Source organism: Oryctolagus cuniculus, chromosome 12 (genome assembly GCF_051225735.1).
Source record: "Oryctolagus cuniculus isolate XC-2025 breed Fujian yellow rabbit chromosome 12, ASM5122573v1, whole genome shotgun sequence".
Classification (NCBI taxonomy): Eukaryota; Metazoa; Chordata; class Mammalia; order Lagomorpha; family Leporidae; genus Oryctolagus; species Oryctolagus cuniculus.
Genome location: NC_142878.1, coordinates 75,155,373 through 75,177,980, shown reverse-complemented (window position 1 = coordinate 75,177,980; position 22,608 = coordinate 75,155,373). Strand labels below are relative to the sequence as shown.

The window sequence follows — 22,608 nt, the reverse complement described above, 5'->3', positions numbered from 1 at the left end:
GACAAGAGCATTTAAGGATGCCTTGCTTTTCAGTGGGTTAGAGAATTAAATCAAGTTACTCAGTTTCCTAGAAGTTCAGAACCACACCAAATAGATCTCAGATATCAGAGCACACATCGAGGATTATTGACTTGAGTCTTTGAAAGTTACTACTTAAAGGTCTTAAAAAATCTGAGTATGATTCTTTATGGAATAGAAAAAGTTTTTTTTTCCTTTGAGAGAAATAAAAGGAATTCTTTGTAATCCATCTTAAATAGTTAGAAATCATAGCTGAAGAAATGTTATATGAGTATGTGGTATTTATGGAAAAGATCTTTAAAATGTAATTAATCCTAATCTTTATTAATAGTGTTTATCAGATTATATCTAACCTTATTGAATAATGCATTTCTAAACTCACAAAAGGATGACAGTAGGAGAAAAGTGGTTTTTTCTTTTAAAGAATGTTTCTTACACACACTGAAATCTGAGCAAACATTGATAAGCCTATAGTTGGTATAAAAGTTATCCTGGAACTCGTCTCTAAGATCATGATATTTGAAGTGTATTCTCTTAAGTCCACTGAACTAGGAGACCTGAGTCTAGAGCAGATGTTGCTAGAGCCTGAGACATATACAGTTCAGACAAGTGAAGTGCCATGGGGTTCTAAAGCGTTTTTTCTTTCAAGGCTGTAGAGCATTGATTCTTAGTGTCTGGTCTAGAAAGGTGCAGAGTATCTGAGTAGCAGCAAGATTCTGAATTACAGTGGTTATCAGATCAGACAAAAAGAAAAACTTAAAGTAAGAATGTTGGTGTAAAAGGCCATATTATATAAAATCATTAGTAATCCTGACCTGTCAGATTATTTCTGAAGCTTATGTTCCCTATTATACTGTACTGGAGAAAAAAACCACTGAATAACAGCAGATGGTAGATACTTAAAAGAAGCTAAACTCTTACCATTTATATATATCTGAAGATGTGAGAACAAAATTTAATTTTGCTGAAGCATATCATCTGAACACCACCTTCTTTGCACTGAGCATTTAATTTTAAAAAATGAGCTGTGTGTCATATTTTTAGTGTTTTATTGAGAGTGTTTGTTCCATTCTAACTGATCAGAAAGTAGTAAAAAGAACAGCTTTGTGTATTCTGTTAAATTTTTGCCTTGTTATCTTCCTAATGTTATAAGTTCTACATTATATACTATATACTTTAAATGGAGTCTGTGTATATATGTATATATATTAACACATATCTGTGCATATAAAACATTTATAGACATACAAAGGGTCTCAAAAAGCTCATGGGAAAGTGTGCTGTGAAAAATAACTATGCGCCAATAATTATCTTTTAGTTCTATTTTCCAATGAACTTGAAGTACCCTCGTATACTCATGTATGTGTGTATAAATAAATTTTTTTCACATAGTGTAAAACACGTATAGCCCATCAGTGATTTCCTTTACAGGACAGTGGTATTCTGGAATCTCATCACCTTTGTAATGGGTTCTCAGGAGAGGGAGCAAAAGTGCCTCATTGTCTTAACCTCTACAATTAACACAGGACTAGGGTGATGCCCTGGAGCACATAAACCCCCCTCACTGGAGGAAAGAAATAAGTTGTGTATAGTTCAAAGCATTTGAATTGAATCTTAATATGGAAATGTATCATTTCCCCTTCAGAATACAATGACAGATTCCACAATACTTTTGGAAGATGTACAAAAAATGAAAGATAAAGGTGAAATAGCCCAAGCCTACATTGGCTTGAAGGAAACAAATAGGTAAGTTGACACTTCCTTTATGCATTTGGTTCAGTTGTATTGATTTTCAGTCTTCCAGCCATCCTTTTATGCAGCAAGCCGAAGTGTTTATGCATGCTTTATTAGTCATCAACTGACTGCTGAAGAAAGTCCCAGGTTTCTAATGTATTCTCAGGTAAAATCTCATTTAGAAGGCAGTGTTATTGATGAATGCTATCAGGGAGAATGTTCTTTTCATCAAGGGAAAATGTTTTGTATATTTAGTGTCTTGTCTTTGAGGTGAGCTGCCTTGAGAAGAAAACCATCAACCCAGTTTAGACTGTCCTCATAGTCACTTTTATTTGTTACTCATCCTGGTTATTTGTGAAGGTTTGTAGGGGCAACTGTAGCTTTCATTCATTGAAACTTAGTGTGACGAGAAGTGAGGTATCTGGGATCACTTCACCGTTGGCCCTGTAACTCTAAAGTGGTTCCAGTGCTTTTAGGATGGAAGCATGAGGGCTTGTATTTGGAATTCCCCTCAGCTCTGTGACCACCTCCCTTCCCAACAGAGCCTTAGCGCTAATGAACTCTCAGCTTAAAAGATGGCATACCAGACCATTCTGAGAAAACATGGCCAGTGATGATCATAGAGGAAAACGTTATGGAGACTTGTCTTATCAGTGCATCATACCAGTATTGGTGTCCATAAATACTTCACAGACTAAAGAACAGTACTATGCAGAAAGTGAGGTATTTCCTACCTTCCTTTATGGATAAGGGTAGAGAAATGTTTTTAAAATAATTTGGTTAAACTTAAATTTTAATTTATGAATACAGGTTATAAATATACATTTATATCTAAGAAAATGTGGGTGTGGAAAGAGTTCTATGAGTGTCACACTGTCTCTTCATCCACTCAGCTTTTCAATAACCAGCTGTTTTGCATGCCTGCCCACTGCATGCCATACCGTGTGCCACATTTTGGAAAAATTGGCAGTCCCCACTCTGTCAGAGGCTATAGGCTGCTGGAGAGACAGCTAAGAGGATTTAAACTTAATTCCAAGAACAATGGAAACCGCTGAAAGGTTTTAAGTAAAGTGACGTGATCAGGGTTGATGTTTAGGAAGCTAGTCTGCCTGCTATATTAGAGAACAGGTTGCAGTGGAACAATTATTGAAAGCTTATATACCAGTTAAGAGGTGATTACCACAATACAGTGACTGATTATGGAAACTCGGGCCTATTTGGTGGCTGTTGGGATTGAGAAAAACAGGATAATTTGGAAGATATGTTAGAAGATGAGGTTAGTAAGCCTGGTGGTGAGTTGAGTATGTGGGAAGGGATAAGGAAGGTTCCTGCTATGGATATTTGGCTGGATGTGGCAAGGCCATTTTACAATTGAGGGACTGTGATGTGGAACAGTGCTAGTTGGGGATGATGAGTAGATTTACACAGAATGAGTTTAAGGAGCCAGTAGGGCATCCAAGGAGCGAAACCTCTTAGGCAGTTCTGTATATCGGTCTGAAGTCAAGAGAGATGTGTGGGCTGTGAGATGCATTTTAAAATAATCAGAGTATGATAATATGATTGAAGCCACACAAATAGGTGAGCTTCTAAGGGAGAGATGGTAGATAGAAAAATAGAAGGGAAATCCCTTTAATATGCTATGTAAAAAAAACAAAAAAAAAAAAAAAGTGAGCTGGCGTAAGAACTGGACTCTGGAATCAGACAGCACTAGGCCGTACTACTTACCAGCTACATAACCTCTGCAGGCATCTTACTTCTAAACCTCTGCATCTTCCTCTGCAATGGGGCACATGATAGAAATTGGGTTACTGGGAGGATGAAATGAAACAGCACAGTGAAAAGCTGTAGAACAAGTCCTGACATTTACCAGATGCTCCAAAAAGTATTATTTTTATACCTTTGGTGGAAAAAAAAAAAACCTATTACCAACTTTGTCATCAGTTTATTAGTTAACATATTTTAATATAAAAATAACATAAAGCCACTTATCCAGGTCTTAAAATTAATTATTTTTATTTATTTAAGAAACAAAGAGAGAAAGTGACAGAGTTCCCATCTATTGATTCACTCACCCAATACCAGCAATACCCAGAACCAGGTCTTACTGAAGCCAAAAATTCAATCCATGTCTCCCACATGGGTGGTAGGAACCCACTTACTTAAGTCATTACCACTGCCTCCCTAAGGGTTTGCTTTAGCAGGGAGTTGGAGTTAGAAGCTAGAGCTGCGTATCGAATCCAGATACTCTGGTATGGAACTCGGCAGTCTTAACTGGTGTCTTAACCACTAAAGTGAACACTTGCCCCTTTAAGTTAATTTTTGACACAGAAAAATTTTTTAAATAATGTCATAAAAGCTGAGAGCTTTGGGCATTTTTTTATTTATGTTATTTCTTGTTTTTAAGATTTTATTTATTTATTTGAGAGGTAGAGTTACAGACAGAGAGAGGGAGAGACAGAGAGAAAGATCTTCCATCTGCTGGTTCATTCCCCAAATGGCTGCAATGGCCAGAGCTGAGCCAATCCGATACCAGGAGCTTCTCCTGGGTTTCTCACACAGGTGAGGGGCCGAAGCATTTGGGCCATCTTCTGCTGCTTTCCCAGGCCATCACAGAGAGTTGGAACAGAAAAGGAGCAGTCAGGACTAGAACCGGCGCCCACGTTGAATGTTGGTGCCACAGGGAAAAGCTTAGCCTATTACAGGCACAGCACCGGCCCCATGTGTTACTTGTATAAGAATTTGAGCCACAAGCTTTTAAAGGGGATATCAGATTTTATTAAGCTAAAACAGGTTCCTACCCAGAAGACTTAAAGCATAATTTAATATATGTTGTAAAGGTTGTCATAAGAAGACAATATCTGAAATAGTCATTGTGTATGTATCATGGATAGCCACTAATCTAATTCCTGATATGTAAGATCATTCTGCTAGCTGAATAAATCAATAAAACACCTCTTCAGTCCTTTCTTATTTTTGTAGGAAAAGTAGATATGGTGTGTTGGGGGGGGTTGGTTTTTTGTTTTGTTTTTTTTATTTCTACCCATTTACTTGTAATATTACAAAAATCATTTTTATGGTAAAGTCTTAAAGTCATCTGTAATTAATAAAAACAATCTTACTCATTGAATAAGATATTAAAATACCATGTGCTGCCTGACTGTCACCATCTCATCACCATCCTGTATCCCTTTGTGTTTTGCATTGTTGTTCCTTTTGCATGGAAGATCGTCTGCTATGGATTTCCATGAGTTGAATGAGGATGGAGAGCTGTGGCTGGTTTATGAAGGGTTAAAACAAGCCAACAGGTTATATTTGTCTCCTCAAATGGAATGTTGTTAATTTGTGGTTTTTCTTGCTAACAGTGGCTTCTTGACTTTAACTCCTGCATTTTTGTTCATTAATTGCCTTCCTGGGTAAATTAGGTACAGTAAAACTTAGCATATTGAGCCAAGTACCTTAAAAACCTTCTGCACTGAACAGAGAAATTGTTTGATGGTGCAAGAGCTGTCCTTCTTAAGTCAGGGGTGGGGAACGTCGGACCTGCAGGTCATAAAGGCCCAGGAAGTCTTTTGGTGTGGCTCTGCCAAGGCAACTGTAGGCAAGACTAGAAATTCAATAAGTCTGTAGCAGGCTAATTTTTAAGTTAATTTTGAATGGCCTGCAGATGATGTTATAAATATCCAGTGGCCTTTGGCAGAAAAAATGTTCCTCACCCCTGCAAAGTAAATGATGCTATCAAGTGCTCCCTTTAGGAGTTGAAAACAGTCTTTGAATAAGAGCACAAATTAGTGGTGGTGGTGGGGAGTAATATTTACTACTTAGCCACTTAGGTCAATCTACAGGATATAATGCCTATGGCAATGTGGCTACGTTCTTATGTAGTAATACTGCCTAAAAGCAATATTAAATGCATAATTTGGCATTCTCTGTTTTTTGTGAAATCCATGTTTGTGAAGCAGCAAATCAGAAAGGCTTCCTGCATGAGTATAGTTCAGAATGTTAAATATGTTTAGGGGGAATAAAATAAAAATGAAACAGCCACACTTTATAACACAGATACTCATTTGGTGTAGTGATATTCATGTCTTAAAAAATCATAAAAATTCCATTTTCATGATTAACTTTTATTAATATTTACTATACTATTCAAGGAGCTTCTGCTTATTTTGCTTTGTTTGTTCTAACCATAAACCACTGTCATTAACTTTGGGGTGTTATTTGTTCAAATCCTTTTGAAATTTTGTGATCACTGAAATATTTTTAGTCTGCTGTTAACAGTCTGCTTGCAACGGCTTCAGTAGGTTTTACCCAGCAGTTGGCAACCAAGTGCATTCAAAAGTCATCTTTCTTCATGTTAGTTACTTTTTAACCATAACTCTGCTTTGCATTTGGAAGAGGAGTGTATGTAGAAGCAGGGGTGCATGGTGAAGGAAGGGTACTGTACTCTGGGTCCTCACTGCCTGTGCCCTGGTCTGCTCTGTGGGCACAGCTGACTGAATGTTTGCTCAGAGAAGCAGTAACCACTTTGTTGGTCTTTTTAATATTTATGTTCTAAAGCCACATCTTGTTGGGATTATGTTACTGCTATGTAAGCTGTTGGGGAGAGAAGATGACAACTCTAAAATATATATATATATGAAATTTTAAAACTTCTGGATTTAGGTAAATGTATTTCATAGCAGCACTCTAAACTTTGCGTTATTCTGAAATAAGAGTAGAATATAAAAGTGGGACACTGGTCCCACCCTCTGCCTGGAATTAGTAATTTAGTAAAACTTAAAGGCATGGCTAATTAGATTGGGAGTTGGTAATCTTGCCCCTTCATATTGCAGAGTTGTTTTGTGGCAAAGGTACCTGTCTTTGCCAGTTCAGATGCTAGCATGCAAATGTAGAATGCCAGATTACAGCTGTGTCTCTTAACTGATTTTGTAAAATAACTTCCTGTGAGCCTTTCAAAAGAGCTAAAACTTTCCTCTTCTCAGAGCCTCTGGGAACTTTATACAGTTCAGAAAGACACATATGTGAAAGCATCTGTTCCCACTGCTGGCCCTTGTTTGAGATTATCTGATCAAATCAGAAGATACACAGAATCCGCTTGCAAAAACGAGGTGTCGCCTATATTAGGTGGGGGCTTGGGGTGTCATCCCCACTTCCAACCTGTGTGGCTTCTCTACAGACTCCTAGAATCGCAGCTCCAGTCACAGAAGAGGAGCCACGAGAACGAGGCCGAGGCCCTCCGCGGGGAGATTCAGAGCCTAAAGGAGGAGAACAACCGGCAGCAGCAGCTGCTGGCCCAGAACCTGCAGCTGCCGCCGGAGGCACGCATCGAGGCCAGCCTGCAGCACGAGATTACCCGGCTGACCAACGAGAACTTGGTAAGGAGGGCTGCCAGGCCCCGCATTCCTCAGCAGGTAGCCCCTGCCCTGCAGGACTTCTGCTTTCCTTTTGACAACACAGTCCATGCTCACCACCCTCTTCTTCTAGCAGACACAGAGTAAGGAAAATAAGACAACGCTGATAGAAATGAAAAGGGCATGTGCACAGGTTGTGTTTCTCACAGAAGGCTCTTGAGTAGCTGAGCTTCTCGGTTCTACCTTGGGAGTCTGGAAGGGTGGCCCCTGCGCGCTGGGCTGTTCATAGTTTCTAGGCTCCACGATCTGCTCCCTCCACTTCAGCTGCAGGTTCTCTGCCCATCCAAGAGGTTTGTCGGCAAGAGGTGATTGTCACTACAGATTGAGGATAAGATTCGTTTACCATCGGTCCCCAGGCAGTCACCAAGGCTACTCCAGCCTCCATCTCCAGTAGACAAAGGGGACTGGAGTTGAGAATAGGAAAAGCAGTTGGCAGAGCCACACAGGGGCTATTGGTTGACTTAGGGTAGAGCTCCTGGGTCAGAGAGGAGAGGCATTAAGGTCATGTTTACACAACAGAACTTGTGCACTAAATGAGGCGGTTTTATTTTTCCCTTGCCAGATTCTGATATTGTTATAGAGCCCAAGATTTTTCCTTTTTCCTTTTTTTCAACCAAAAACAGTTTCTAAAACAGTTCTTTCTCAGTCATATAATAAATTTTAGTGAAGATTTGCAGTTTTTAATCTAGTTAAGTTTGACAAATGTATTAAAAATCATTAAAAAATTATTCACATTTCTAAACAAAAATCTGTATTGTACTGTTAGATTTTCAGAAAAATTTTCTGGGATTGGTGTTGATTTGTCTTTTTTTTAATTAAGATTTTTTTTAATGACCTGTAGTAAGATTGGGTTTTCTGTGAAGATTGGACAGTGTGAATCATTCCTCCATTACTGCCATAAGATTGTTTACAAGTCATCCCCAGTGTTATTTATGCAGCCATCTTTAAATGAATTGGGAGCAGAGCCCCAGCTGTTTTTTTCCTGATCTTCTGGAGGATTCCTGGTGGGCATGTGGGAGGAGGCAAGGGCAGTATTTGGACTCTTTCCAGACTGAAATCTCACTAATTCGGGAGGAAATCTTCTGAATCATAAAATGTTTTTGAAATACCATTAATTACTCTCAACTTAATTAAACTAACAATGCTTTGATGACTAAGAATTAATCAAGATACTGAATAATATAATAATGATTTATCAGTGTACAAATTCTTTATTAATGAATGATTATCTTAAAATACAATGTGAGACCGTGAAAGATGCTTCTGGGTGGTAGGTTCCCAGTTTTCACTAAGTTCGTGAAGCACTGCCTTTGCAATCTTGCTTGTAGTGTTACTTGGGTTGGCAGTTCTTGTACCGAGCTCCCACGTAGTAAGCTGTAGAATCTATTAGTGAGTTTGAATTTGTAATTCAGCTGCTTCTGCCATTACACTGACTCCTAATTCAAAAGAATGGATTCAAACGTAAGTGCATAAAATGCTGTACATTTTCAAAATCATTATGGTTGTTCAGTCTTGCGCACTTCTTTAGGCAAGACTTGAGCAGAATAGTAAAGCAGCAGTGGACTTGGGCTTCGTGTTCTTGGAAACACAGCCCTCCTACCTACCAGCACAAACATAAAAATGCTTTTTCTCCTCCTCTGGTGAACAGGCTTTGCAGGCTGCCCCCACACTGCCTTTCAGGGAGAGAAGGCACAGGGCTTCTCGCCAGGCTTCTTGCATCATTTTTTTTGCCTTCCCTACTCTTGCCACTGTTGCTGGCCTTATGAGTGTCATACATGGGAGAGGCTAGGAAGAAAAAGGCAGACAGGCCATCTGAGGAGTGAAAAGTCAGCCTCCTGTGGGCAGTGTGGACAGCCTCTCATTTACCTGCTGAATGATGGCCTCCTGGCCACTGCCTGTTTCCTGTGATCATGCAAAGAATGTCTGTATATAATTAGAATCATCTCTACTAGACAGAGAAGAGTTATGGTAGGTGACAAACCAGAGCCTTTTGAATGTATGCAGTTTCATCATTGTGTTTTGAAATATTTTAAGACTGATTTTATTGAGAGGTAGCATTCTCCTCAAAAACAAGAGAAAAACAAATATCCATTGTGCCTGTTTTTTCAGTATTTTGAGGAATTATATGCAGATGACCCTAAGAAGTATCAGTCATATCGGATTTCACTTTACAAACGGATGATTGTATGTAAAACCACAGAGCTTTTCGTTGTCTCGCTTGCTATTTTCAGCCCTCTGTAACTGAGAGCCCACTGCTGCCTGCCCCTCCCCAGGAAATCTCTTCAATAACTTTCATGAAGCCTGCTTCTCCCCACAGCAGTCTTCTAGCCAGTGGTGTCACCTCTATCAGTGTCCCGCGTCCACTGTCCATGTTTGGTTTGTTATTAACACTAGACTTACAGTGTGATGGAAGCAGAATGGGATTTGCAGGATGAAGTAGAATCCAGGCTGCACAGCTTACCACATTGCAATGTTATCTGGTATCTGAGTCCATTCCAGTCTAAACTGGAGAGTGAATATTTATATTTGCAAATACTTTGCTTTTCCACAGCCTGAATAACCATCACAGATATCACTGACTCACTTCCCTTCTAAGGTCTTGCTCAGTCTGTTCTTGTCCACCTTCATCTTAATTATTGAGTTTTAAACATTTGAGAGAACACGCCAATAATCGCAAGAGGTGTTTTCTTTATTTACCCTGCTACATATACTGCTTTTTTTCTCTTTTGTATAGGCATTCCTAATTACTCTCTTTGTTCTACATAAGCAATGTTTTATCACCTGTAAAATTTCATGGGTATTTTATTCCACCTGCACCTGCTAAGACAGCAGACTGCTGTTCTTTGTGACTATTTTTTCAACTTTTTAACATCTCAAACCTCTTAGCTTTTCTGAAATTTCAGGATTTTAGAGCTCCCAAGGCTAGGTCTCATAGAGACAGTGCATCACACGTGGAGTGTCAATGTGCACCTAAGGTCAATGTCCTGTGAATAATCCCACCTTGTGCCTTCTTCAGAATTTGGTTTTGTCTCGGGAAGGAAGGAAGGAAGGAAGGAAGGAAGGGAGGGAGGGAGGGAGGGAGGGAGGGAAGGAAGGAACAAGAAAGGAAGGAAGGAGTGAGGGAGGGAGGGAGGGAGGAAGGGAGGGAGGACATTCCTGGTCCAGCACTGTAGCACCATAAGTTAAACCACTACCTGGGACACCAGCATCCCATAAAGCACTGGTTCAAGTCCCAGCTGCTCCACTTCTGATCCAGCTCCCTGCTGATGCGCCTGGGAAAGCAACAGAAGATGATCCAAGTGATTGGGGCCCTGCCACTTGTGTGGGAGACCTGGATGGAGCTCCAGACCCCTGGCTTCTGCCTGGCCCAAGTGCCATCCATTACAGCCATTTGGGGAGTGGCCCAATAGATGGCTAAGTCTCTCTCTCCCTCTCTCTTTCCTTCCCTCTCTCCCTCTCTCTCTAACTCTGCCTTTTGAAAAATAAAATCTTAAGGAAACAAAAAACATACCACTGGGGGAAAACCAGTATATTTTACAAGCTTCCTGTTGTTTTCCTCACCTGGAGTCTCCTGGAAAAGACTCCACAGAGAGCCTGCTGTCCATCATCCTGTAAAGGATTTTACCACGTGGTGTATTTTAACATTTGGCTATTATTGTAGCTGCATTTCCCACGCCTTCCGATTTTATCCAGGTGGTGGCTCCACCATCAAGCTTTTCTGGAGCTTTTATGTAAAACTAACAACATTATTTCTGTGATGTTACGTCTGCTTTCCTTTGGTGCATTTTAGAAAGCCTATTTTGATCTTTCTGTTACATATCTCATTTTGATTTCTAGGACTTGATGGAACAACTTGAAAAACAGGATAAGACTGTTCGGAAACTGAAAAAACAACTGAAAGTATTTGCCAAAAAAATTGGTGAACTAGAAGGTATTTAAACATTTTTTATGACAGTTGCTGAATCTTGATTTTGTGTTACTTGCTAGCAACCTAACAGGAGTTTGCACACAAATATTAGATGTGATAAAAATAGCTTTCAGCAAACCTGACCTCTGTGGTGTAGAAATTTCTACTTGTAGAATAGGTAAAATATTCTTTTCATGATAATGGTAATTTACAAAGGGAGAAAATTCATTCATCAAACATCAAATGAGTATTATATATGTATTAGATATATGTATAGTATATGTATAGTATTAGATATTATATGCCGGACACTATCCTAACATATAGAGTGTAATTGTATGGATTCTGAAACTAAGATTCAAATCCTGCCTCTTCTAATTAATCTGATGATGTTAGACAAGCTACTGAACTGCTCTATTCCTCAGTTTCCCCACCTGTTAAATAGGAATGATAGAGGTATCTATCTGACATGGCATATGAGGATTGATCACAATGATATGTTTAATGCATTTAGAATAGTTCATCTTTAGATACTAATATTACTGGTAGCATTAGGGGTGGTAAAATGAATAACACAGAGTTTGTGTTCTCAAAGAATTCACAGTCCAACCCAGAAAGAGAAGAAAAGCATGAATTATTATTATAAAGCAATAACATATTTTGAACATCTTGTGATTTATATACATTGATGAGAAAACTTCTTGAGAAATCATCAAATATTAATTATTATTATATAGAGCTGAGTATTGTCTTGGGAGTTAGTGTTCACTCATTCAGTATTTGTTGAGTTCCTGCTGTTTGCAGGTCATGGATATGAGTGTCAGGAATCCAGCCATGGACAGGACAAAGCCAGACGCTAAGTTCCTTCCAATGCTGTCTTCCCTGCTGATCATGAGATTCTAGAGAAGCTCTTTGAAACTGCCTTCAATCCCACATGAACTATTACCATCTTGACCAGAGCAGATCCTGTAAAGTCCAACTGCCTGTCTTATTCTCTCCGTTACTCTGTGTAATTCTTCCTTGGCTTGAAGAGGAGAATAGGCCGTGATTAACTCTCGAGGCCCTCTCCGAACTCCTTTCTCCTTGGTCTCCCTGCTTCTCCTGGTCAAGACTTACACATCTTTGGAGACCAGAGTCACATGTCACATCCTCAAGAGCAAACTTTCCTGATGGCCCAGACAGATCTTACAGTTCTGCCTTCTGCACACCAGTCTGGCTCACACCTTTTGTGGTTTTCACCATGTCATATTTTTAGTAATATTTTTGTTTGACTTACTGTGAGCTTCCTGACCATACTTACTATGAGCTTCCTGACCATAGAAGCCACCTCTTATTTCCCCTTATTTTCACAGCACCTAGTACAGTGTGTCACCTATGATAATGATTCCATAAATGTTTATGAGTTTCACAAATAAATTTCACAAATTCTTAAAATATTTTTATTTTATCTAATTGAAAGACAGAGAGACTGAGAGAGACAAAGATCTCTCATCTGCTGGTTCACTCCCCAGATGCCTACAACATGTTGCTAGGGCTGAGTCGGACCAAAACCAGGAAATGGGAATCCAATCTAGGCTTCCCACCTGAGTATAGAGATTACCTGCTGCCTCCCAGGGTGTGCAATGATAGGAAGCAGGAATCCAGAGCAGAGCCAGGACTTGAACCCACCCACTCCTGATATGGGATACAGGTGTCCTGAGTGACATCTTTTTTTTTTTTAATTTATTTGACAGATACAGTTAGACAATGAGAGAGAGACAAAGAAAAGTCTTCTTTCCATTGGTTCACCACCCAAATGGCCGCTACAGCCGGCACTGCACCGATCCGAAGCCAGGAGCCAGGTGCTTCCTCCCGGTCTCCCATGTGGGTGCAGGCGCCCAAGCACTTGGGCCATCCTCCACTGCCTTCCCGGGCCACAGCAGAGAGCTGGACTGGAAGAGGGGCAACCAGGACTAGAACCCAGCGCTCATATGGAATGCCGGCGCCGCAGGCAGAAGGTTAACCAAGTGAGCCACGGCATCAGCTCCCCAAGTGACATCTTAACCACTATGCCAAATGCCCAGCCCCAGAAATCCTTAAAACATGTCAACATGGATATTTACTTGGAAAAGGATATTACTCCCTTGGATATGCAAACACTGAAATACTTATTTAGAAGTCAGGATGATGACTTTGTAGTCATTTAGTATTCCATGATTCATAAACTGCATTAAAACCTCTGAACTTCAGGCACTCAGGCTTTATTCAGAGGACTCTCTGCACTTTGCACTAATTATATCATGGAATGATAATCCGATGGCAGAATATTTGCCCTTGCAAGAAGCTGATTTTAAAGGTAGTGGCTTGTGAGATTATTTATTTGTTAAATCCCTAACAGTTTCTTTCCACACTTTTAGTACATTTTGATTAATGGAAAGACCATTTGTTGTTCCAAGTTTTTAATCAGCTTTCCTCAGATATATACTTTTTAATTGAAGAGATGGGTTAGAATATTTCAATATGTTACTAATTTTAAGCTACTGTCAATCAGAAATCAACTTCTTTCATTAAATTATCCTGATAGCTTGAAAGCTATAAAGTGGCATTTAAGAAAGCAATTCATAGATCAAACAAAAAAAAAGACATAATAATTCTTTTTTTAAAAAGTTCTATTTTAGGTTAAGTCATACATATCTCAATGGTACAGTGATACTGATTTATGTGTTGTGGACACTTGCTGAGGGCAGTCTCTCTGCTCCTTGCCTTTATTTTCAGGGAATAAACATGCAAATCTGTTCTAACATATCTCTTTGTCCTGCTGTATTTAGGTTTTACAGAAAATACTGGCAACTTTGTATAAAACAGCATCCTCTAATAACTAGAAGTTTTCTTATATTGTTGAAGTATATTGCAACACACTTAAAATCCTTTGCCTTGAAATAACATGATTCTTGGCTCCTGTGGACTACATTTAATTAGGAAGATTTTTTAGAAGCCAACAAAAACTTTTTTTAAAAATTCCAACATCTTTAATTTTTAGCAGAAATTATATAGCTAAAAGGAGAGTGTTTGAAAATTTGATATGTTGTGTGCTATATTTTAACTCAGGAGTGGGTAGTCCCCAAAAATTTGCATAATCAACACTTTTAGGCAGGAAAGCACTCTAGAAATCAGTTAATTATGAGTATTTCATAAGAGCAAAAAATTAAGGTTCAGAAGCCTTCAGTGACATACCCAAAGTCTTACTATGTTGAAGGCAGGACCAGAACCCATTGGCCTTCTGAGGCCCATCAGTCTGTCTCCTTTGTGTCCTGTTTTTCCAGTAGGCCTTTTCTAATGATCAGAATTTATCTGGGCCAGCGCTGCGGCTCAATAGGCTAATCCTCCGCCTGAGGCGCTGGCACCCCGGGTTCTAGTCCCGGTTGGTGCGCCGGATTCTGTCCCGGTTGCTCCTCTTCCAGTCCAGCTCTCTGCTGTGGCCGGGGAGTGCAGTGGAGGATGGCCCAAGTGCTTGGGCCCTGTACCCACATGGAAGACCAGGAGAAGCACCTGGCTCCTGGCTTCAGATCAGCACGGTGCGGCGGCCACAGCGGCCATTGAGGGGTGAACAACGGAAAAGGAAGACCTTTCTCTCTGTCTCTCTCTCACTGTCCACTCTGTCAAAAAAAAAAAAAAATTTTATCTGTCCAGGTAAACTAAAATCAACATCTTCCTGGTGAGGAAAGTAAGTGAGGTAAAGTAAATTTTGAAAAGACATCTTTCCAGTATCTTTTCCTTTTCCAGGACAGAAAGGTTCAGGTATGTAATTCCTTTAAGGTTAGTAGGAACCTAGAATATAGAAGTAGAGAATGCTTCAGGTCTTCCTGGAGGGGCGTCCTTAAGATGGAGCACCTGACTAAGTGACCACAGACTCAGCCCATGTATGCTGCTGTAAGCAAATGCCTGAAAGTGGGAAATGCATAAAGAACAGAAGTTTCTCTCTCCCTGTTCTGGAAGCAGACACTCAACACCAAGGCCCTGCTAGGGTCAGTGTCTGGTGGGAGCCCTGTCTCTGCTACTGAGACGGTGCCTTGTTGGGCACCTTGTTGCTGCATCCTCCAGAGATGAGGGGTACCGTGCACTTTGTTGTACAAAGTTGCCTGTATTTTCTGTATAACAGAGATGACAGGACAAAAAGAAGTGCTAGAACATTAGCATCTTTAGTCCCTGAAAAGAAAGGGAGAAGATAGACACTGCCCTCAGCAAGTGCTCATGTCACATAAATCACACAGAGGTCAAAAGGCTGAGCAAGTTCCCTCAGCTGTTTCCTAATGCACTAATCCCATCGTGAGGCCAGAGCCTACATGGCCTAGTGAGCTCCTAAAGCCCCGCCTCTTCACCCTGCTGTGCTGCAGTCTCCTGCGTGTTTGAAAGCTGGGCGCTGTCCTGCCTCATCTCTTTCGGGCTTTATGTTTTCTTGATGCTCCATAACAGTCAGCACTTTCATTAGTGGATAATTTTGGTAAACAAGGTTATATTGAGCTGACCTCTGTATTTCCTCTCAGTTTGGTTAAAGGTTTAAGTCTCTAGGAAGAATGCAGAGGCAGAGAGAAAATTTTCAGTGACGGTATGGTAAATTTTGTCTCTCAGTTTTGTATAGAACAAAAAATAGGCTGGTTAGTGATTTTTCAAAAGGGAAATGAGGCTTTTTTTTTTTTAAATAAAATGAGTTCTCTTTGCAAAAATATTCACCATATTTCATAAATTCTGAGGTGCACAATGTTTCACACTTTTAACATCTCTGAAATCAGGATATGTCTCACAGTTTAATTGGTAATGTTTTCCTTCTGTTAGTGTTATATAAAAATGATGTACTTTAAAGCAATAACATCCTAGATTTGATAAAATCAGTATATTTGAAATATCCTCTTTGGAGGGGGCAGCATTGTGGTACAACAAGATAAGCTGCCACCATTGATGCTGGTGTCCTTTATGAATGCCAGTTCAAGTACTGAGTGTTCCACTACCCATCCAGCCTCCTGTTGATGTGCCTGGGAAGGTAACGGAAGATGGTCCAAGTACTTGGGCTCCGCTACCCATATAGGAGATCAAGTTGGAGTTCCTGGCTCCTGGCTTCAGCCTGGCCCAGACTGGCTGTTGCAGTCATTCGGAGAGTGAACCAGCAAATCAAAGTGCTCTTGCTCGCTTGCTCTGTCTCTCACTCTGTTTCTGCCTTTCAAAGTAAATCTTAAAAAAAAAAAAAAATTTTTTTTCCTTTAATCTCTTTGGGTTACAGGAGTCCAAATATGTGCATTTATTGATAAGCCTAATATGTTGGGTGTGTTTCCTCCTAGTTTCTCCTCTTCAGATTGTCTCTGTGACTTAAAGTGGCAGGGATTTTATTGTTTTTCTCACAGCTGCAGGTCCCTGTGCTCTGTAGCAGTGTCTGCTGCCCCAACAGCCCTGTGGTGTTCTATTTAAACTGACTCCAGCAGTAATTCATGTGAAACCATTTGAGTCTCCCCCTCTCCTGCAGAAAGGAATCCACTGCACGTTAGTCTTATGCTTTCAGGCTGCAGCAGGCATAGGGACCACTAGACTGTGGGAGCTGGCTGATGTGTCCAATCACAATCTGATCACTCTTTAGATATCGTAGTGTGGATGGATGGTGGTGACTTTACCTAAACCAGGTTTTCAGCGCTCACAGTCCCAGTGTGTGAGGCTGCAACACGAGGTGGACAGTGTGTCACAGGCTCCATGCCACGTAAGCAACAGTACTGGCAGGTATTGGTATTATCTGTGATAACCTCTTCCTGTGAAACTGGCTTCTCAGAACTAACACAGGAAATTGTCCAGAGTGACAACAGGAAGCACTACTGATGCCTCATGGAATCAGTGACATTAAATTTTCTAATATGTTTGCATCTGACCTGCATTTTGTTTGACAAGTCTCAGAACTCAAACTTAATCTGCTCTTAAATGGATTTCTTAACTGCACCCCCTTCCTGTAAATAAGGATAACAGTCCTGCCTCCTAGCACTCACCTCCACAGTTGCAGTGACAACTCAAGATCCCCTTAGCTTTTTCCCCTGCACTTCCCATGCGGTTCTTAATTTTGAGATGAAAGTGGATTTTTTTTTTTTTACCCTTAGCTCCACTCTTCTTTGGCTGCTGTCTCTGGCAATTTTTAACAACTGGTAGGGTTGTTACCCAGTGGTTGTACTTCAGTAGTTACAAATTCATGATCAGACTTTTATCATTCCATAAAAAAATACAAATATTTAAGAAGTCACATTAAAATACAATTGTTTAATCTGCTCACGAGTTCAGTGGGTTGAGGAATGAGTGCCTTAGGAGACCTGTGTGAAAAACAACACATTTTCACATCAATTGGTGTGAAGAAACACTGTTATTCCAGCCATCTTGGTGTAATTTCCACTGAGTGTAATGATATACTTAAAATAAAAGCTTTGCTTTTTATGATGACATACATAGAGATCAAGTCTAAATATATTTATTTCTGATTGGTATAGGTTAATAATACATTAAACTGCATGCTTTTGAGGCATTTAATCATATTTCAAAATAAACCTTATAACAAGTGAAAACTTTAAAATTTTGAATCACATAAGTTTATTTCATGTTAAGAGTAGTCAGTCATCAGTGGTTGTTAGGGTAACATCATATAATGTTGCCATCTATCCATCCAATTTTAGCAGAATAAAGTATTTTAAGAGGAGACAATTACATGGCAAAGACAGCAAGTTTGTCCTGTCATAGAGGTCATTTTAAATTATAGGAACATGCCGCCCTCTCATTTTTTCCATCTGGAAAACATAATCTTCTCCTTTTTGGTTTCTCTTGAAGTGGGTCAGATGGAGAACATATCTCCAGGACAGATCATTGATGAACCCATCCGTCCAGTCAACATTCCCAGGAAAGAAAAGGACTTCCAAGGAATGCTGGAATACAAGAAGGAGGATGAGCAAAAACTTGTTAAGAATCTGATTCTGGGCAAGTATTTCCTGCGTGGGATAAGAGGTCTTTATTGTGCATATGTCAGTGATGGGAACACTAGTCAGACAGCACTCAAGATCTTTACTCACCTGTATGCGCTGCCACCACAGTGCTCCAGCAGCATCCTTGTCACACTCTGCCTTATTAGCCAAACTGCAGGGACTCACCTGGGAGGATATCCGAGGCCAGGTCTCCTCAGTCCTGCTGCGTGTTAGAGTCTCCCGTGAGTCTTTGAGAAGTACTGTTGTGTGCCTCTCCCACCATTCCAGTCCAATTAAATCACAGTCTCTAGGGGGAGAAGAGCAGGCACTAAGACTAGCACCTTCTCAACGGATTCTTCACACACCCCTGTTCTAGGCCATTTAGCCTCCTGGATTTCTATTTTTCCTTATATTCCTAAAAAGTTTTACTAAATAAATTGCAGATGTCAGTTCAAAACATCTATTAAGAAAAAGACTCCAGCAAAGGAAGGAAAGGATAGGAAAGAGGGAGTAGAAGAAGCAGTTCAGGGCAGCCTGAGGCCTGTTAAAGTTGAATGTAAGCCCACTGAGTTTGCGAGGAGCTTCATTGAGGGGTGGTGCTAAATGCTGGGAGAAAGCACACATCTGGAAATTATGAACTGAAAGACTAAACAGTTCACCTTTCAGCCTCTGCATGGCACTTCTCTCCCCAGGTGCCAGGCTGACAGCAATGTGATTGGCAGTGACACCTGGTTGACATTTTTAGGGTTCATGCCATTAAACTTAGTACTGTGTACAGAGATGCTTATGTGTCAACAAGGTCTTCATTTAGCAAAAATGTTAAGGAGCCAGTGGTTGTGGAGGTAAAGCAACAGAGTGAAGGCAGGTGCACTGGCTTATATAAAATTGTCAGTAAAGTCTGTTTGATAAGTTGATCTGTGGACAGAGACCAGAGCAAGGAAGGGAACAAGTCATGCTGATATCTGAGAAAGAACATTTGAAACAGAAAAGTAGTAAGCTTATAGGTCATGGAGTTAGAAGCATGCCTAGTGTGTCCAGCCAACAGCAAGGAGAACCATTTGACCAGAGTGGAGTGAGCTGGGATTGGGGAAGGGAATGAGATAGATCATGTAGACTGGGGTAAGGATATTGGTGTTATAAATAAGAGAGATGAAAAGCCTCTTGGAGGGACTCACTGAACCCAAGTGACATTATCTCACCTATGTTTCCTAAAGATTTACCTCTGGTTATTATGTGGAAAATGTACTACCAGGAGCAAGAGGTTAATAGGGAGCCCAGTTAGGAAGCTGTTCAGCAATACAGAAGATGATGCTGGCCTCAGTTAGGATCCTGGCTAAACCAGGTGGTGACTACTTGGATTCTGGGTTAATTTTGTAGATGGAGTCACCAGAATCTATTGCTGGATTCAAAATGAGCTATGGGATAAGGAGCCAAAGATGATGATAAGCTGTATAACCTAGAAACTGCAAGACTGGAGCTGCCATTTACTGAGATGGGAAAAGCTCTCAGAAAAGCAAGTTCCTTAGGAAATCAAGAGTTTGGTTTGGGAGAGGCTCAGTTTGATGTTTCTAAACAGAGATTTTAGGAAGGTACATGAAACATGAGACTAGAGTTCAAAGAAATCAGGGCAGGAACTAGAAATTTGGGAGTTCTCATTGTTTAAACATGTCCCAAAATTTCTCCACTTAATGAGCTATTAAAACACCTTACCCTAAATTATTGAACTGTTGCATGACAATTGTGCTTTCATAGCTCACAAAGACTTCCAATGTTATATAATATCATTTTTCTTTTTTTTTTTCCTCCAGAACTGAAGCCCCGTGGTGTAGCAGTTAATTTGATTCCAGGGTTGCCAGCATATATCCTGTTTATGTGTGTCCGACATGCTGACTACTTAAATGATGATCAGAAAGTAAGGTCTTTGCTAACGTCAACAATTAACAGCATCAAGAAAGTGCTCAAGGTCAGTTCATGTTCAACAAAATTCTCATGATGAATATTAATGACAGCACCTACACAGAGGGGCTTACACTTGAACTGTGCTGATGTTGCTAGTTCTAAACACTGTCCAGTCTTTTTTTTTTTCCTTGAAAAGCAGAAAAATAGACACAGATGCTTCCATCTACTGATTCACTTCCTATATGCCTGGGGCTGGGCCAGGCCAAAGCAAGGAGCCTGAATGCAATCCTGGTTTTCAATATCAGTGTCACTGACCCAAGTACTTGAGCCATCACCTGATATCGCAGTGCATTAGCAGGGAGCCAGAATCAGAAGCAGAGCCGAGACTTGGACCCGGGCACTCTGATATGGGAGGCGGGCATACCGCACAGCATCTTAACTACTTTGCCCAGTACCCATTCTTACTATCCAGTCTTAATGCTTTCTTTGAAGGAAACATTCTTTGTAACATGTTTTTATGCCTTCTTTCAAATTGGACAATGGTCAAAATTACTTTTATATAATTACATTTAATTATGAAGTAAATTTAATTTCTTCATATTTGCTTTTAGGTTTTACAGCTAAATTTAAAATATTTCATGAAGTCCATATATACAGGAAATATGCTGCTGAAATTAAAATGGATGGTGAATAAGTTAGTTCATCATATAAAATAACTGCTAAAACATTAAACTTTTCTTCAACTTTTATTCTCCTTATTCTCCAACTCATTCCATGATTTTTGCTGCTACATAAAATGTTTGGCTCCACGTGAAAGCACCAAGCAGATGCGAGTCAGAGAGGAAAGGCTTGGAAAGGGCAGCCACGTTATATAACCGAGCAGAAAGCACTGCATAACTCAGCAATCATGAGTCACCTTGCATAATCCTCCTCCTCCTCTCCACAAACAGGGAACGTCATACTTAGTTTAACCTGAGTGTTTCTTTGACGAACTAAGATAAAGTGCTCCAGCTGCTCTGCCTCTGATTAACTTTCAGGATGAAGATAAATGGACCTTGTCAAATGTAAAATGTCTGGGTCCAGCATTGTGGTACAGGGCTTAAGCCACTGCTTGTGGACACTGACATCCCATATTGGAGAGCTGATTTGAGTCCTGGCTGTTCTACTTCTAATCTAGCTTCCTAGTATGAGCCTGGGGAGGTAGTAAAAGATGGCCCAAGTGCTTTGGCCTCTGCCACCCATATGGGAGACCAGGAGGGAGTTCCTAGCTCCTGGCTTTGGCCTGGCACAGACCTGACTGTTGCAGCCATTTAGGGAGTGAACCAGTGGTTGGAAGATAACTCTCTTTGTTGCTCTGCCTTTCAAATAAATAAATCTTTTTTAAAAAAATTTATTTATTTGAAAGGCAGAGTTATAGAGAAGGAGAAACAGAGAAATCTTCTATCTGCTGCTTCACTCCCCAAATGGCTGCAATGGCCAGGGCTGGGCCAGGCCAAAGCCAGGAGCCAGGAGCTTCTTCTGTGTCTCCCATGTGAGTGCAGGGACCCAAACACTTGGGCCATCCTACACCACTTTTCCCAGGCACATTAGCAGGAAGTGGAGCAGCCAGGTCTTGAACCAGTGTGCATATGGGATGCCAGTGTTACAGGTGGCTGCTTAACCTACTACACCATAGCACTGGCCCCTAAAATAATTTTTTTAAAGATTTATTTTATTTATTTGAAAGGCAGAGACACAGAGAGGGAGAGAGTCAGAAAAAGGTCTTCCATCCACTGGTTCACTCTCCAAATGGCTACAACAGCTGGAACTGGGGTGATCAGGAGCCAGGAGATTCTTCTGAGTCTCCCATTTGGATATAGTGCCTTCCACTGCCTTCCCAGGCCACCAGCAGGGAACATCTGAGACTCAGACTGGCACCCATGTAGTATTCCAGCATTGCAGGCGACAGTTTAACCTATTGTGCTACAGTGACAGCCCCCAAAATAATCTTTAAAAAAAAGTCTAAGGTGTATTTTATGAATATTTTAAACATTATTATATAATAGGGTACTTCAAAAAGTTCATGGAAAATGGAATACAAAGGTAAGTTTATTTTGTTGAAAAAAAAAATAAATCCATACATAGTTTTTTCATAATATGCATTTTCCATTAACTTTTTGAAGAGCCCTCATACATAATAGAAAGTTTACCATTTTAGCCATTTTTCAGTGTCCAGTTGTATGCCATTAAATACATTCACCCTGCTGTACAGCCATCATCCCCAGAATCGTTTCTTCTTCCCCAGCTGAAATACTGCACCTGCGAAGCCCCACACCCTGCCCCTCCCCCAGCCCCTAGAGGGGAACCTCAGACAAATGCCGGTTGTCAGACCCTCCAGATTGTGCAGGTGTTCTATGCAGTCACATTCTACAGTGGTTACTGAAGCGTGCAGTTTCTGAAGATCTAATGTGTAAAACGTGATCCGTGTCTTCTGAATGTAACTCGGGTCCTTTTTAGTGTACCGAAGCTTATTGCACTTAAACTGGAAATATTGCTACTTCTTGAGACAACTACCAAGGCAAAAAGCAAGCAAAATAGCTTTGAGTTCAAAGTGGTTTTTTTTAATGAAATGGAATCAGAACTAACACTGAATTATTGTTTAATTTTAGCCAAATATAGTTTGTTCATAGTAAAAATATTCTTT

The 22,608-nt window shown here is 40.3% G+C and overlaps 1 protein-coding gene across 8 annotated transcripts in view; it reads left to right on the top strand.

Annotated features, from left to right (window-relative positions):
• MYO5A (myosin VA) overlaps nucleotides 1-22,608 on the top strand; it is a 213,266-nt gene that overhangs the window by 171,898 nt on the left and 18,760 nt on the right. For 2 of the 8 annotated variants that reach the window (XM_008268986.5, XM_089310351.1), the window contains 7 exons: nucleotides 1,664-1,764; nucleotides 4,977-5,057; nucleotides 6,929-7,127; nucleotides 9,273-9,347; nucleotides 11,001-11,094; nucleotides 17,896-18,042; nucleotides 19,835-19,989. In XM_008268986.5, the coding sequence (XP_008267208.4) occupies nucleotides 1,664-1,764; nucleotides 4,977-5,057; nucleotides 6,929-7,127; nucleotides 9,273-9,347; nucleotides 11,001-11,094; nucleotides 17,896-18,042; nucleotides 19,835-19,989 (852 nt within the window). Of the gene's footprint in view, nucleotides 1-1,663; nucleotides 1,765-4,976; nucleotides 5,058-6,928; nucleotides 7,128-9,272; nucleotides 9,348-11,000; nucleotides 11,095-16,675; nucleotides 16,808-17,895; nucleotides 18,043-19,834; nucleotides 19,990-22,608 lie in introns of those variants that run through there. The other 6 variants (XM_051822368.3, XM_008268989.5, XM_089310352.1 and 3 more) reach the window with 6 other exon arrangements.